The sequence below is a fragment of the Callionymus lyra genome, chromosome 2, assembly GCF_982586985.1.
Source record: "Callionymus lyra chromosome 2, fCalLyr1.hap1.1, whole genome shotgun sequence".
NCBI classification, from domain to species: domain Eukaryota; kingdom Metazoa; phylum Chordata; class Actinopteri; order Syngnathiformes; family Callionymidae; genus Callionymus; species Callionymus lyra.
In genome coordinates, this window is record NC_141819.1 from 36407846 (window position 1) to 36423044 (window position 15199).

Here is a 15199-nt window from a genome sequence, read left to right on the forward strand (position 1 = left end):
ATGACACTGAAATACAGTTGTACTTTTTCTTCATGCCTTCTTTATTTTTGTTATTTCAAAACTTAATTTGACTTTTTGCAAAGTAAAATGCAAAATTGTAATTTTCTATGTGTCAATATATCTACTGCATATATAAAATTACAACAACAAAAAAATCACTTTGACAACACATACCTCCAACAAGGAGCTTAACTATATCAAGTCAAGTTATTTTATTGTCAAATATGCATGTATTAAGACATACAGCCTAAATTAAATGTTGGTCCTCTCTGACCCACGATGCAAAACATGAATACATAATATATAATGAATATATAAACATACAATCAAATCAAAACAAACTTCTACTAAGTGAGCAAGTGTGTGCTTTGTTTGCTCACCTGTGGCAAACTCCACCTGCGTCTCTCTCCTGAAGACGCCTTCAGTCAGAGAGAATCCGTTCACGGCTTCTCCGACTTCCTCTGCTGTGGTCCAGTAGATGGGGTTCAGGATGGAGATGAGTTTCCTCATCGCAGGACCTTGTTGAAGGTGAAACATTTATTTGACCTTATTAACAAAAATCAGTGGCGGGAGAAGAAAATAGTGAGGTTGGATGGTTGGACACGTTGATTAACTATTAGATGAGAACATGCAGAGAAAGTGTATGGGTTGAATTTTCATTTTATTTAATGAATAAATTAAAAATATATATTTAAAAATTTAAATTGTTTAGTTTAAAGAAGAGGGAGATATTTGAATACCATTAATCCAACCCAAAATTTCTAAATCAATTGATTTTTAATTCATTGCCATTAAAAAAAAACACTACCAAGGAAGTACTGGGCTACGTGATCATACTTTTAGCCAATCATGCGACGTGTAGACGATCACATGACGACATAGAAGCACTGGAGCGTCAATCAAATTCCAAAGAAACAGTAATGTCTGGCGGCACTATTATACCAACATTTTCATATGGAATTTAAAAAGCTATTAATTATAAAAATTTGAATTTAGAAAATTCTTTTTTCAATTATTTGAATTAGAATATGTGTAAAAATAACATTTATATGTTCATTCATTTAATAAAAACTAATTCAAACTTTCAAAAAACAATTATTGAATTCAATAAGAACAAATACACCTTTATTATTTTATTTAGTTATTTAATTAATTTATTCGACAACCTTTTTAATAAAAATTCAACCCTTCAATATGGCGCTGATATACTTCCGTATGAAAGTTGTAAGAAGGGAGGAAGAAGAAAGAAGGCGATCAAACACTAACCTAGACTTCTTGGTATGTTCGTGATGGAAGCTTTGATGAAGCGGCTCCCAGATTTTCCATCCGTGACAGTCGCGTTCAAGAGGGCGATGCCGAACTCGATATCGTTGATGTTCCCTATGATGCTCCCTCTGGCCGTCTGGGGTCCACCTGACCCACAAACACCAGTTAGTCCTGTTTTCAGTCCGACCGGAGGCTCACCTGTCGTACCTGGACAGGCCAGAGTGTTGCATCTGGACAGCTGTGAGGAGTCTCCTGGACACGGACGTCCGCCGCTGCTGGGAGACGGGTCGGTGCAAAGACGGACGCGAGTTCTCTCTCCGGCTCCACAGGTGGCAGAACATTCTCCCCACGGCTGCCACGACCCCCAGTTACCGTCCACTGTAGTGGGATCACCAACAGATCAATCAGTGTCAAGGTGTTGTTGAGACACATATGTCTACTCTGCTCTAACAGACAAACGTTTACACAGATTTAAAGTTTATTTGAAATCTGCTTATATTTCATTTCATTAAAGTCACATATAACAGTGGCCCTTGAGAAATAACTCTCCATCTGGATGCTTTCATTTAAAGATAGCAAATAGAAATTGTCTAACGAAATAAAACATGTAAACATGTACATTTTTTTAAGAGGTTTATACATTTGCCATTTTATTGAATTTTATCCCTCAAACATTTTCACACAGTACAACAATAACAGTTGGTAATAACTGTGGTTTTCTGTCGACCAGACCTGGACAAAGTGCAACAAGGAACCACTTATGGCTCTTTGTTTATACAGCCCTCATCAGGTTATAGTAACAAATGTTTTTGTTCTTGTTTTTTAGATTTTAGTTTTTGACGTTGTGATTGCGATTGTGCTTTTATATTATTTAGTTTTTAAGATTGTGATTTTATGGTTTTGAATGGGAATTTATATTCATATTGTTTTTTTTTGTCATTTCAGTTTTATGAAATATATACATTTGTTATGTTAATTTTATCTTTCGGGCCATCCCAAAATAAATTACTTCATATATAACATACAAAAACTACAGTAACCTCAGTAAATGTAATTTGTTACTTTCAACCACTTTTTTATGGACATATGCTGATTCATCTCACTCAAACACTCACCTGGACAGTCTGTTGTGCTGCATCTTTGTATCTGTGTGTCTGTGCCGGCACACGCTCGCCCTCCATTGGCCGGTCGTGGGTTATCACATGTTCTGTAGCGCCTCATCTGACCCCCGTTGCAGGTCTTGCTGCAGCCGCCCCAGGAGCTCCACGGCCCCCAGTTCCCCGCCACTGATGACAAGAGTCTTATAAAGGGGTCCACAAGAGTGTGCGTTTGTGCCGACTCACCAGGGCAGGGCTCGCTGTTACAGAAGTCAAGTTGCACGTCGTTGCCTTCACACTGTCTGCCGCCATGTTGTGGGGCGGGGCTGGCACAGAGGCGGGTTCTTTGACGGGTGCCGCCCCCGCACGAAACACTACAGGCTCCCCAGCTGACCCATGAAGACCACTTGCCGTCCACTGCAGCGCAGGAGAAACCATCAGGTCAGTGATCCTGCTCTCAGGTGAAAGAGATGAGTGAGCTCACCAGGACAAGGTTTCTCTTTGCACAGCTGAGTTTGAGTGTCGGGACCCTCACACTGAGGGCCGTCAAATGCAGGCGGGGGGTTGTTGCACAGTCGGATCCTTGACTGCATCCCCCGACCACAAGTCTCACTGCACTGAGTCCAGGGCAGCCAAGAACCCCAGTTACCTGCCACTGAAGAGAACAAATATGACTGACAAGTGACAGTTTGGAAGTATATCAGTTCCATCAAAATATTGTTAAAAGTTAAGTTTAACATTTCCTATTTTTTTTTGTTAAAAATGTTTTTTTTATTAAGCATTTAAAGCTTAGGAGACTAAACGCCCTCCCTGTCCTACCATCTCACCTCCGCTTGAACTACCTGTGCATTAACTACGTTTTTTTGTTTATATTCTGTTTAATTTTAGTTAATCATTTACGTATAGTTGATTATTTATTTCATTTTGTCGGTTATTTATTTTCATTTATTTTCTTGAATGCCTTAATTAATGTCCTTTTAACCATATTCAAGTTTTGCATCGTGGGTCAGAGAGGACAACAATTTAATTTATGCTGGATGTCGCAATACATACATATTTGACAATAAAAGAACTTGAACTTAATACTTTTTTGAATAATGAAATTATGATTATTTGTATACCAAAAGTTTGATATTCTGATATTGATATGCTAATTTCAATAATTAAAAAAATATAATTTCTAAATTCAATATTTTGCAATTCAGTTTAACATTTTAATTAATTATAAACATGTTGGTAATAATGATGAGAATGATTGGCTGGATAATTCAATCAAGTTGCTATTGTCTTGTGTCACTATTATGTATTTTTTATGGAATTTAAAAGGCTACAAATGTAAAAATAAAGAATTTAAAAATGTAATTTTTGAATTATTAGAAGAGAAAAAAATCAAACTCTATTTGTATACATAAAGTTATTTCAAAAATATATATTTGTTTTTTAATTATGTTATTGAAAAACAAACAAATTCAACATTTCAATAAAAAAAATATTGTACTCCAACATTCAAAGTATAATAAAATGCTTTAAAAACATCAGCATTTCAATGAAAAATGTAATTCAATATTGTAATCGCACAGACAAACTTATGTACAAGTTCTTTCGACTGTCACGTATGTAAAATGTATTTATATAGTTAAAACTGCTGAGTTAAAAATATCTGACAGATTTTCTTGTCCTACATTAAAAGACCCAGTTAAATACACTCGAGCATATATGATTGAAAGTGTACCTGGACACGGTCTGACACTACAAATGATGACCTCCAGCGCCTTCCCGTCACATGATCGACCCCCGTGCTGAGCTGGAGGGTTATTGCAGGACCGGACCCTCGTCCTGTTGCCTTGCCCGCAGCTCCGAGAGCACTCTTCCCAGAGAGACCACTCTGACCAGTTTCCATCCACTTTAGAGACAAACATGTAAGTGAAAAGCTCAACAAAAATTTCCTCTAGCAAAAGTTTTTCTCACCAGGACAAGGTTTTCCTTGACAGCCACGTGTTTCTCTGTCCAACCCTTCACAGTGGCCCCCTCCGTTGGCCGGCAGAGGATTGTTGCACTGTCTCACTCTGGTCTGGGACCCAGCGCCACAAGTGACGCTGCAGGTTCCCCAGTCTGACCACTCCGAATAACCACCGTGAACTTCAACACAAAAACAAGGTTTCAACTTCAGTCACTGGGATGAACACAAGTGTGCAGCTCACCTTGAACCGTGAGTGAGACTCTGACCATCACAGAACCGATCAGGTTTCTAGCTACACACTCGTACTCTGAAGTGTCCTCCTTCTGACTGTTGCTGACCCTCAGAGAGCCATTCTTCAGTGTGGAGAAGTGGTCGCTGGTCAGCAGAGGTCGGCCCTGACGAGACCACTCGATGACTGGGGTGGGTTCACCCTCAGCCTGGCAGTCCAGTACCACAGTCGTACCTGCATCCACCACTGTGTCCACGGGCTCCAGAGAGATGCTCGGTGCCCCTGAAGAACACTTTCAATGAGTACATGTCTGGTTGTAGCTTTATTGTTTTGAGATTGAGTGTGTTACACTGTAGGTGGTCAGGATGTATTTATTTTTATTGTGATTTTATTTTTGTTGTTGGAATTTAGTTTTTGTTGTTATTATTCCCTTTTTTTTCATTTTGTGGTTGTGATTTTGTTTTAATGTGTGTGGTCGGGATTTTATTGACTGTATGTTATTGTGACTTTGTGTTTGTGATCGTTGGGTGATTTCGTTTCAATGGTTGTGATTTTGTATTTTGTTTTTGTGATTCTATTTTATTGTTTGTGACTTATTATTTTTGCTTCTGATTATGGGATTTATTATTATGTGATCGTGTATTTGTGGTTGTAATTTTCGATACAATTTAGTTGTTATAATTGTGATTGTTGTTGTTTTTCTGTCTTGTGATTTTAGTCTTATTATTGTGATACTGTTTTTGAAATGTTGTGTTTGTGATTTTGAGGTTGTGATTTCACATGTGTTACAAAAGTATCCTTTAGACATAAAGCACTTACTTTGTAGAGTCAGAGAGACGCTCCTGTCCACCACACCAGCATCGTTTGTCGCCACGCAGATGTAGTTTCCAGCATCTTCACTCTGTTTTATTCAAATCAAATTAACTTTTCTACAGAAAAAAAACCTTGTTAATCGTGTCAGTGAACTCACCACTGTTCCATATATGGCCAAGGAACCGTTGTCCATCTGACGTATGCGGTTGTTGATCTGGATGTTGATTCCATTCTTGCTCCATTGAATGGAAGGTAGTGGGTCCCCACGAACCTCACAGTTGAGGATCGCGTTGCCCCCTAGTGGTTCAATGTGATTTGAGTGAGCGTCTCCATCGATGATTGGCGGCTCTGGAAAGACAAAAGAGAAATTAAAAAACTAGGCTCCGACTTTTGTATCAGCACTTGATACACTTATGTGGGCAAATAAAGACATTATATAGAAATATTACTGACAGATAATCATGCTTTATTTGATAGTTATTTCCTTTTTTATTTTATACTTTATTAATTTAGTCATCAGCAAATTTAAAATATTACTCGTACAAGTTATTTGTTTTAGGGCTTTTTATCCTAATTACTGATTACTAATTAGAAATACTTAATTACTTAATATGATTGGTATGACAAGTAATGACCCCTGATGGAAATTTATTTCCACTAAAGATAAAAAATAAATTATAACAATATTTACTTCTTAATTTAGTAATTACATTATTGGTATATCCATCTATAAACATGAACAAATCAACAAACCAAATGAAACAAGGTTGCATTTTGAAATTCTAAATGCTCAAGTATTTTATGTCTGGCTCTGAAAAATAATACTTTTTTTTTTGTTTAAGCACTTTTAATATTGATTTAAATCTTGATTCCATATAATATCGATTCTATATAAAGGAGCTGCTAACAAGCTGCAAAGCTGCTACAACTAAAAATTGGAGCAGAAATTCAATAATGTTACTTATTTTTACCTTTGACATAGACGAATCCAAGAGACTTGATGGTTCCAACGATGTTCTCTGCGACGCAGGAGTAGGTGCCAGAGTCCTCTTTGGTCACTCTCTCTATCACCAGCTCGCTCTGACCGTTCATGTGATCATAATGAGCTGGAAAACAACATTTGAAGTATATTATTGATTTATTGAATCTTAGGCAATGACACATTTCCTAAAAAAAAATCTCAAAAACCTGGAATGATCTTATTGTTGAAGCCCCATGTGATTCTGGGTGTTGGGATGCCTTCGACTGTGCACGTCAGTAGGAGGCGCTCTCCCTTGTTGAGGGCCACGTCCCCCAGCAGCTGAGTGAACTCGGGGTGAATGTTCAAAGAGAGGACAATGGTCCGACGGTCCTGTCCGATCGAGTTGGTGGCGACACACGTGTAGCTGCCAGCATCTTCCGGCTACCAGAAAATCTCAACATCAAGAATGGTCTTCATAGATGTCTTTTAGTATTTATCATCACCTGAGCGCGCTCGATGAGCAGATCTCCAGACGGCAGGGTTTTGTATCCACCAATGTCATCACTCAGTGACTCTCCCTCCTTCTCCCAGGACACTGACGGCTGAGGGACCCCGTCTACACGACACGCCAGCAGGGCTGGAGTGTTCTCTAGCACCACGACCTCCTGCTGTGTCCCACGAATGGAGGGCGGAACTGAAAAAAAACACACTTCTGTTTTGTCTTTGAAATTTTACCTTCTATGACAGTGACTTTTTATCCCCACTATTTTGAACTCAGGGATGAAAGTACTGTATTTCATTGTTAACACTTTATTAAAAAACTTTTTTTTAAAGCAATAAATCATTTTCGAAACTCAATTTTAACAATTTCTAAACCAAAAGTAATACATATTTGAATTAAAAGGTTAAAAAAAAAAATCAAAATTAGTCATTCTTTTACACATTGAGTTTGTTATTTTAACATTTATTTCCTTTCTAAATTCCATACATTTTCATCCGTAGCCTTTTAGATTCAATATAAAAAATTTGGTATAATAGACCCACGAGACATTGATCGAACTTGATAGAATGTTCAAAAAGCTATGAATTAAATAGAGAACATTAACTAAAATTATTCTATTTTTTATATATAAAAAATAATTAATTCAACCTTTCAGTGATGTAATTGATACATTGAATTATTCAAAAATAACAAAAATTCTTAAGAAAAAAAAGAATTTCAATTAAAATAATTTCCACATTTAAAATATGTTAAATTAAAAATTCTAGTCCAACCCTTCAATATTCTGGCACTGATGTACTTTCATAGTCAGGTTGTGTCAACTCACTCTGGACCATCAGGCTCATCTCCAGACTGACTGTCCCCGCAACGTTGGCAGCAGTACAGGTGTATCTGCCGGTGTCGCTGGGCTGCACGAAGACGATCTGCAGCGAGCCTGAGCTCAGAACTCTTTGTCGCACCGACTCATTCAGCAGCTGCCCGTCTTTATGCCACATCACAGACGGGGCAGGCGAGCCTTCACTTTGGCATTCCAGAGTCACAGAGGAGTCCACAGGTACCAGGTACTGCTGGGTGTCTGAGCTGATACCAGGAGGTACTGTTGGAGGTAAAGCAGGATTAAATTAAGACCAAGAGACACTAAAAAGGGCAAGAAAGGGTCTACCTTGCACTCTTAGCTTGGTTTTACCCAGCGCTGTGCCAGCAGGGTTCTGAGCCACACAGATGTATGTTCCTGTGTCCGAAACAGATGCTCTGATGATCTGCAGACTGCCACTGGGCAGCACCATGAAACTTCCACCTGTCGGGAAGACAATGATGTGAAGCAGCATATTTTAGATCTTTTGATAAACTTTGATTCTACAGTTGAAGGACTTCACTTTATGGAAGTTTATCAGTGCCAGTAGAATATGAGTTGAAAGAGAGTGAAATGAATAATACATTGTTTCATTTTTGCCATATTTAAAAGTTACATTAGTATTGAAAAAAAAAGTTTGGTTTCCGTTTGAAAATATTACATTTTAAAATCTAACTATTAAAAAAATACCCATTTTATGTTTCAACATAGAAATTATGCAATAGAATTCTGTAATTAAAAAAGATTCAACCTTATGAAATATTTTTTATTATTGAATGAAATTGCAAAGACAATGCTTAAAATGCTTTGATGCTTAAAAATGCATTGAATTCGTGCTTTAAAAAATTAGAAATGTTAAATTCAACCATTCAATATTCTGATGGAACTGACATAGCGAAGCATATTTACGATCTTTCGACTAAGTGTGATACTACAGTTGGAGAACTCTCACAAGGCTTCACTTCACTGTCACTACCTGTCGTATGTATATTGATCCCCTCCTTCTGCCAGGTGACGGTTGGTCTTGGGGAGCCAGAGGCTTTGCAGGGAAGCACGACGGAGTTGTTAAGAATCACATCCAGGATCTGGGGGTGATCCTGTATGACTGGGAGTTCTGTTGAAGAGAATTAGTATCAGGTTACTTCGCTGATTTCAAGTTATTAATCAGATCTCACCTTGTACGACAAGCTGAACATGACGTTGCGTGGATCCTGCTGCATTCTTTGCCAAACACGAGTACCGTCCTGCGTGAGTGAGTTCTGCTGATGTGATCTCAATCGGACCTGGTAAATAATCAGACTGGTTATTATGATTCTCAATCTCATGTGTGTCAAATTAAAGGCTAAGAGGCCACATTTAGCCAGCAAAATATTTTAATGTTGCCCATGAGAGCCTCCAAAACAGTTCATTTATATCATAGTTACTCTATGGTTTATGTTTCAATTAAATGTGTATGAATTTGAATTCATTTCAACAATTAACATAAAAATATTAAAGTTCCAACTGCTAACAGTCAATATGTTCTCCGTGGCTACAGAAATAATGAAATTCTGTGAGATCCCTACGATGACTGAGGACAAGAGGATACAGTCAACTCCAGCAGCTTTTGAAGCTGATATTTGGACATATTTTGGTTTTAAAATAAATTAAAGTAGTTACGACTTCATCAAGAGTAATGTGGTCTGTAAATTCTGCAACACCTGAGTCAAGTACTTGACAATACTACGAATATATCCTTGTTACTTCAGTGATGGAATACAAAGCAACAGATGTTGTTTGTTTTTTCATACCCGTGTTCATGATGTAGTATCCATGTCCCTGGTTGGGAAGCTCCCTTCCGTCTTTGCTCCAATGGAGGGTCGGCTCTGGAACACCAGATGCAGTGCAGGCGATGACCACAGGGGACAGTCTGTTCACAACCAGCTCTGTTGGTTCATCAGCTATTGAGGGGGGGACTTTGACAAAAGAGAGAAAAAAATAGATAGAAAACAGATTTATGTTTATTTTAAAGTGTAGAACTCGCTATATTTTAAAGATGCTTTTCATTGTGCAACTGCTTTATGGCAGTAGGTTAGAGATGTCCTTTGCATTCATCTAGTCTAGCAAAAAATATCCTTTTTTTTCTTTCTGTAAACAAATATTGTTTTCAAAAAACTGCAATTGCACTATTTTAACACAAGAAATATGTTCAATCTTTCCAACGTGCTTTGACCAAACTATCTGCAGATAAGCTAACCCTGCTCACCATGAACAGTGAGGTTGATGGTTCTGTAGTCTTCTCCGGCCTCGTTCATGACAACACACTCGTAAACAGCCGTGTCCTCCACTGTGGGAGCGATCACCACGAGAGACCCTGATGAAAGCCTCCTGGAAAGGATTGGAACATCAGCTAATTGTACACATCATATTTTAAAGGAAATTCATGCAGAGATAAAAGTTGGATCAACCTGTACATATTCTGATTTTGGTCTACATTGATGTCCCGGCCGTTTTTTGTCCAGCTGACAGTAGGATTGGGGATTCCAGTGGCCTCGCAGGACAAGGTGGTCTGAACGTTCACGGTGACTGTCATGTTAGTGCGACCATCAGCGATGGAGGGAGGGACTGAACCATAAAAAATAAATGTTTTTACTGACACCTTTTCATTAAAAAAAAATATTCCCTATTCAAAGTTCCTCACCATGTACTTGGAGGTCGACTCTCTTCCGCTGTGTTCCAGCTTGATTAGTCGCCATACACAAGTACCGACCCGTGTCAGTCACCTGAGCTGAGTGGATGAGTAAAGAACCGTCCTCTGCAAACGTGTATCTGCACACAAAACGTGAGAGCAATCCTATTAAACTCATACTTCACACACAACAATACCAACAAGAATAGATTTTTACCGAGCATTATTTTCTGTCAGCAGCACTCCATGTTTCCTCCAGGTAACGCGGGGGGATGGCACTCCACTTACAACACACTCCAGCACTGCAGGCTTGTCCATGTGCACAGACACAGTCTGAGGTCCATCTTTTATTGTGGGTGCGACTACAAAAGACATAAAAATATCAGTAATAGGAATCGATAAAATGTATCAGCTGTCATGTTGTTTACATTAGGGTTTGTTAGGTTTGTTGTTAGACTTTATCTAATGAAGAAGTACTTTTGAAAGCATGCTTATAGAAACCACAGTTTGACATTTCCCTACATCTGTAGCAGTTTATTTGGTGTATATTTACTAGTTGACATGCAAATAAACGCACCATTTACAGCCACATTAAACTGGCGTGTGGTCTCCCCTGCTACGTTCCTGGCCACACATGTGTACTCGGCCTCATCGCTGATCACAGCCATGTTGATTTGTAAATACCGTCCGTAGGAGAGGATTCTTACACGAGGAGAGGCCTGTAGGAGATGAACAGTCGCTTAATGACAAACAATGCACACAATACCTGTTATTTCTAAGAACATATTTGACCCCTGACCTCTAGGGGCTGACCATCTTTAAGCCAGGTGAGCGTTGGAGGTGGAACAGCGTCTGACTTGCACTCAAGAGTAACCTGCCTGTTCTGCAACACTGAAACATCTTGAGGTGTGCTCTCTCCCGCAATGTTAGGAGGAACTGATCAGGGAAAAAACAACAGAAGACAATATTAAAAAGGAATTTATCTTTCAAAGTCAAAGGATGTTGCCCCACCCTCAGTCCCACTGGGTATGTAGTATGATCTTCAACTTAAATTCTAGAAAAGATTAGATGCTCCATGCAAGTTTCTGTTTTTTTTTTATTTTTATTAAATGTTGAATTCTTTCTTAACTTTTTATGACAAACGAAGAACATTAAATGAATAGTAAGAGTTTCATTACCAAGGTGAAATGGTATATCTTTCACCACAAAAATTATTACAGCAAATGTTTACTCATGTATACTGTTATCTTTCCTTTCGTAAAATAATTATAATTGTGAATTTTTTCTTTTGTCTTTTTCGGTTCCACAACTTGTCTCATAAATGAAAAACTGATATTTTTAGATAACTTTGAAAAAAGGAATATTAACATTAATGGTACAAATAATTTTCTTTTACCCACCATGCACTCGAACCAGAAACTCTTTATCATCATCTCCTGCTGGACTGTTGGCTAAGCAGCTGTATCTGCCAGTGTCTTCCAGCTGTAAGCATGTAAAACAATGTGATTGAGCATCAAGTGATGTTTAAAACTTCTCTTTACTCTTTTCAAGAAATTAAGAATTAATTCATCATTATAAACCAGGATCCTCTCGCCATTGTCAGGATTCAACAATTCAAATGACCACAACTCCTCAACAGTGTTGGGGCAAGTAACTGACAGAAAAGTAATGCAGTGTAAGGAATTACAAAATAAAAACATGTTACACATAATATAATATTTGGTCAAACAACATGCATTACATTTCGATTTTAATTATATATTTTATCATTTTCTTATAAAAAATTCACCATGAGAGAGTAACTAAGGAGGAAAACGAGTGCAAATGTACACCCTCTAAACAATTCAAGTGTCTTCTTACATTTGATAAAATTGCAACAAAGTCACTGCATGTATAATATATAAGTAACTTTGTTAAATCCTTGAGGAATTTTGAATTTATCGTTATTTTACCATAAATGCAGCCATTACATTGGTGTATTGTAAACCAAAACAATATGTTCGGAAAAATAATATAAAAGTAGTTCAACACAACTTCAAGACTGTAATTTTGTAACTAATAACATTGAAATGAGAGTTAACCGTAATAAAAATGTAATTACAATTGTGAAGTAACTTGCCCAACACTGCCCCTCATGGTATATCTATGTTAAATTCAAAGCAGCGTCACCTGTGCTGAGGACACACGGAGCAACTCTCCTCCTCGGAGCAGCTGCACACCGTCAGTCTGGGGCAGAGGACGTCCATCTTTCAGCCAGGTGAGAGAAGGTACCGGCACACCTGAGGCCTCACAATGAATCTCCAGGACGTTGTTCAGCACCACTGACACTTCAACGGGGGCCCCAGAGTCACGGATACTTGGAGGATCTATCAAGAGAATGTGAAGATTGTTTTCATTTGTTAAATAAATCAAAGTACTCTTGACATACCATTTCACTGACCGAGTACTTTTAGATGGAAGTGTCGACTTGCTTGACCGGCGCTGTTGTTGGCCACGCAGGTGTAGCGTCCAGTATCGTTGACCCAGGCCCGTGTGATCTCCACTACTGTGTCCTGGTTAAGCAGTCTTAGACGAGGGTCGGGGTAGAGGGCGTCCCCGTCCATCAGCCAGGACACAGTGGGGGGTGGAGTTCCATCAGCAACACACGACAGGGCAGTTGAGTTCCCTCTGAGAACCGTCACGTCCTCGGTACTTCCGTCCAGAACTGGTGGGACTAAAAAACCACTTATTTTATTTATTAACATACTTTTAAGAAGGATTTTACTGTGTTTTCTCACTCACCGTGCACTTCCACGTTATAGTGTTTGTTGTCCACGCCTGCTCGGTTTGAAGCTACACATGTGTACGTGCCACCATCTGACACTTGAGTGCGGGAGATCCTGTGAAACATGTCAAAACATTTGAATATCTATGGAAGTATAGAGTATGGAAGTATTGAATTTGTGTATTGACGGGTTGAATTGCTTCTTTATTTTAAATAATTCAATATAAATTGGAATAATTCAAAAATAAATTTTGGAATAATATTGCCACGAGACAATACCGCTACTTTTTTAGCCATGGTCAATTGACATGCCAGTGCTTCTACGTGGTCACATGACCTATAGCACATTCCATGATTGGCTTAATGTCCGATTAAGTTAAAGCTCGGTTCTTTTCTGAGGTTGTCTGGTTGCACTATTATAACAACATTTTTATACTGAATTTAAAAGGCAATACATTTAAAAATGTTGTATTTAAAAAAAATTGAATTAAATTAGGATATCAAACTCTGAAAAAAACTGTAAAAAAAACAACTGAAATACTGAAATTGTTTTATTGAATTATTCAAATAGAAACCAAATTCAACCTTGAATTATATAGGCTATTTATTTAGCTAATCAATAAAAACGAATCCAATCCCTAAATAAAGAAATGAATGTATTCAATTATTTTTTTAAATAATGAAAAGCTAATACTCAGCATAGTAGCTCAGATCTGCTGCTAAAATCGAAACCATAGTTTCCTCTGGAAGCCTCCCTGGTCCACTGACCTACCGTAGCACCTGTCCAGCAGAGAGCAGGCGGACGTGAGAGGACACCGAGAGAGGCAGACCGTTTCTGAGCCAGTTGAGCTGCGGTGGAGGAGATCCTGTCGCTACACACTCGATGTTGACTGAGCTGTCCAGGATGGTGATCAAGTGTTCTGCTGCGTCACTGTTGCCTTCGATCACAGGAGGAACTGGACCACAGAAATCAAGGAGATTAAAATCTTATTATTCCCATAAACAAAATCAATAAAACTTACCATATACGTTCAGGTTGAATATTCGGTCTTCCTCTCCTGCACTGTTGGTGGCGACGCAGGTGAACTTGCCGCTGTCTGTGGTCTGAGCTTCAGTCAGAGTCAGCGTGCTGCCGTCAGGACTGATGCTTTAACGAAATACATATGTTACTTAAAACCTGTATTGAAGATTCAAAACGTTTCACAAATCAGATGTATTATATAATTTCAACAAGTTCCCAAGCTGATCATAATTAATTTGCTTGTGTGAAATGTGAAAAAGATCAGAATATTATTGAGACTCTTAACACGTTTGCATGATAAATGTTGGTATTATTGTGCCACCAGACATTACTGTTGCTTTCGAATCCGCTATGATGAATTGAGGCATCGGTTCAATTTTTTAATTATATTATTGAAAAAAAAAAATTCACCCTATCAATAATGGAATTATTTACTCCAACGATCCAATATATATATATATATATATATATATATTTTTTTTTTCAGTTTCAGTATAACGGAATTCAATTATCAAAAGAAAATCCATGCTTAAAATAACATTTGAATTTAACCGTTCAATATTCTTATGGTACTCATCTTTCTTCAAATATATGTTTGGCAACAAACTACAGAAGATATGTGGTCACTACATCAACTCATTTATATGATTATATTACCTGTATCCTATGTCAAGTGTGTTGTTCAAGACTTCTCCATCCTTCAACCACTGGATGGAGGGAGTCGGGGTTCCTCGGACTTCACAGACCAGCTTAATACTTTCATTTAGAAGAACTCCGATATCACTGGGAAGCTCGGATCTGGAGATACTAGGAGGGACTTCACAGCATATTGGAAAGTTAGAATAAGCATTTTCACAGGCAAATCTTCAATAAATGCATCTTTATCTTACCCAGAACGGTGAGATGGTAAGTCTTCTGTGACTTCCCCTCCAAGTTAGAGGCCAAACAAGTATAAGAGCCGCTGTCAGAAAGCTGTGACCGAGCAATTTGAAGCTTACTGCCCCCAGAGAAGATGTGCATCTCCAAAGATCCAGAGCTGTCTATTCATGCACAGAATTTAAAGCT

General features: G+C 38.2%; 1 protein-coding gene across 2 annotated transcripts in view; it reads right to left on the reverse strand.

Moving 5' to 3' along the window:
- hmcn1 (hemicentin 1) overlaps positions 1-15199 on the reverse strand; it is a 74429-nt gene that overhangs the window by 8076 nt on the left and 51154 nt on the right. For both annotated transcript variants that reach the window (XM_087784933.1, XM_087784932.1), the window contains exons 63-95: positions 15025-15174; positions 14792-14951; positions 14136-14260; positions 13886-14069; positions 13131-13228; positions 12790-13062; positions 12519-12715; positions 11750-11831; positions 11149-11285; positions 10927-11068; positions 10567-10711; positions 10362-10489; positions 10129-10285; positions 9927-10048; positions 9472-9636; positions 8857-8964; positions 8658-8795; positions 7991-8125; positions 7655-7924; positions 6830-7020; positions 6554-6767; positions 6337-6471; positions 5523-5713; positions 5372-5453; positions 4565-4834; positions 4332-4502; positions 4096-4266; positions 2848-3018; positions 2610-2780; positions 2382-2552; positions 1474-1644; positions 1267-1413; positions 381-518 (exon numbers count right to left, since the gene is read on the reverse strand). In XM_087784933.1, the coding sequence (XP_087641059.1) occupies positions 381-518; positions 1267-1413; positions 1474-1644; positions 2382-2552; positions 2610-2780; positions 2848-3018; positions 4096-4266; positions 4332-4502; positions 4565-4834; positions 5372-5453; positions 5523-5713; positions 6337-6471; positions 6554-6767; positions 6830-7020; positions 7655-7924; positions 7991-8125; positions 8658-8795; positions 8857-8964; positions 9472-9636; positions 9927-10048; positions 10129-10285; positions 10362-10489; positions 10567-10711; positions 10927-11068; positions 11149-11285; positions 11750-11831; positions 12519-12715; positions 12790-13062; positions 13131-13228; positions 13886-14069; positions 14136-14260; positions 14792-14951; positions 15025-15174 (5310 nt within the window). The remainder of the gene's footprint in view (positions 1-380; positions 519-1266; positions 1414-1473; positions 1645-2381; positions 2553-2609; positions 2781-2847; positions 3019-4095; positions 4267-4331; positions 4503-4564; positions 4835-5371; positions 5454-5522; positions 5714-6336; positions 6472-6553; positions 6768-6829; positions 7021-7654; positions 7925-7990; positions 8126-8657; positions 8796-8856; positions 8965-9471; positions 9637-9926; positions 10049-10128; positions 10286-10361; positions 10490-10566; positions 10712-10926; positions 11069-11148; positions 11286-11749; positions 11832-12518; positions 12716-12789; positions 13063-13130; positions 13229-13885; positions 14070-14135; positions 14261-14791; positions 14952-15024; positions 15175-15199) is intronic.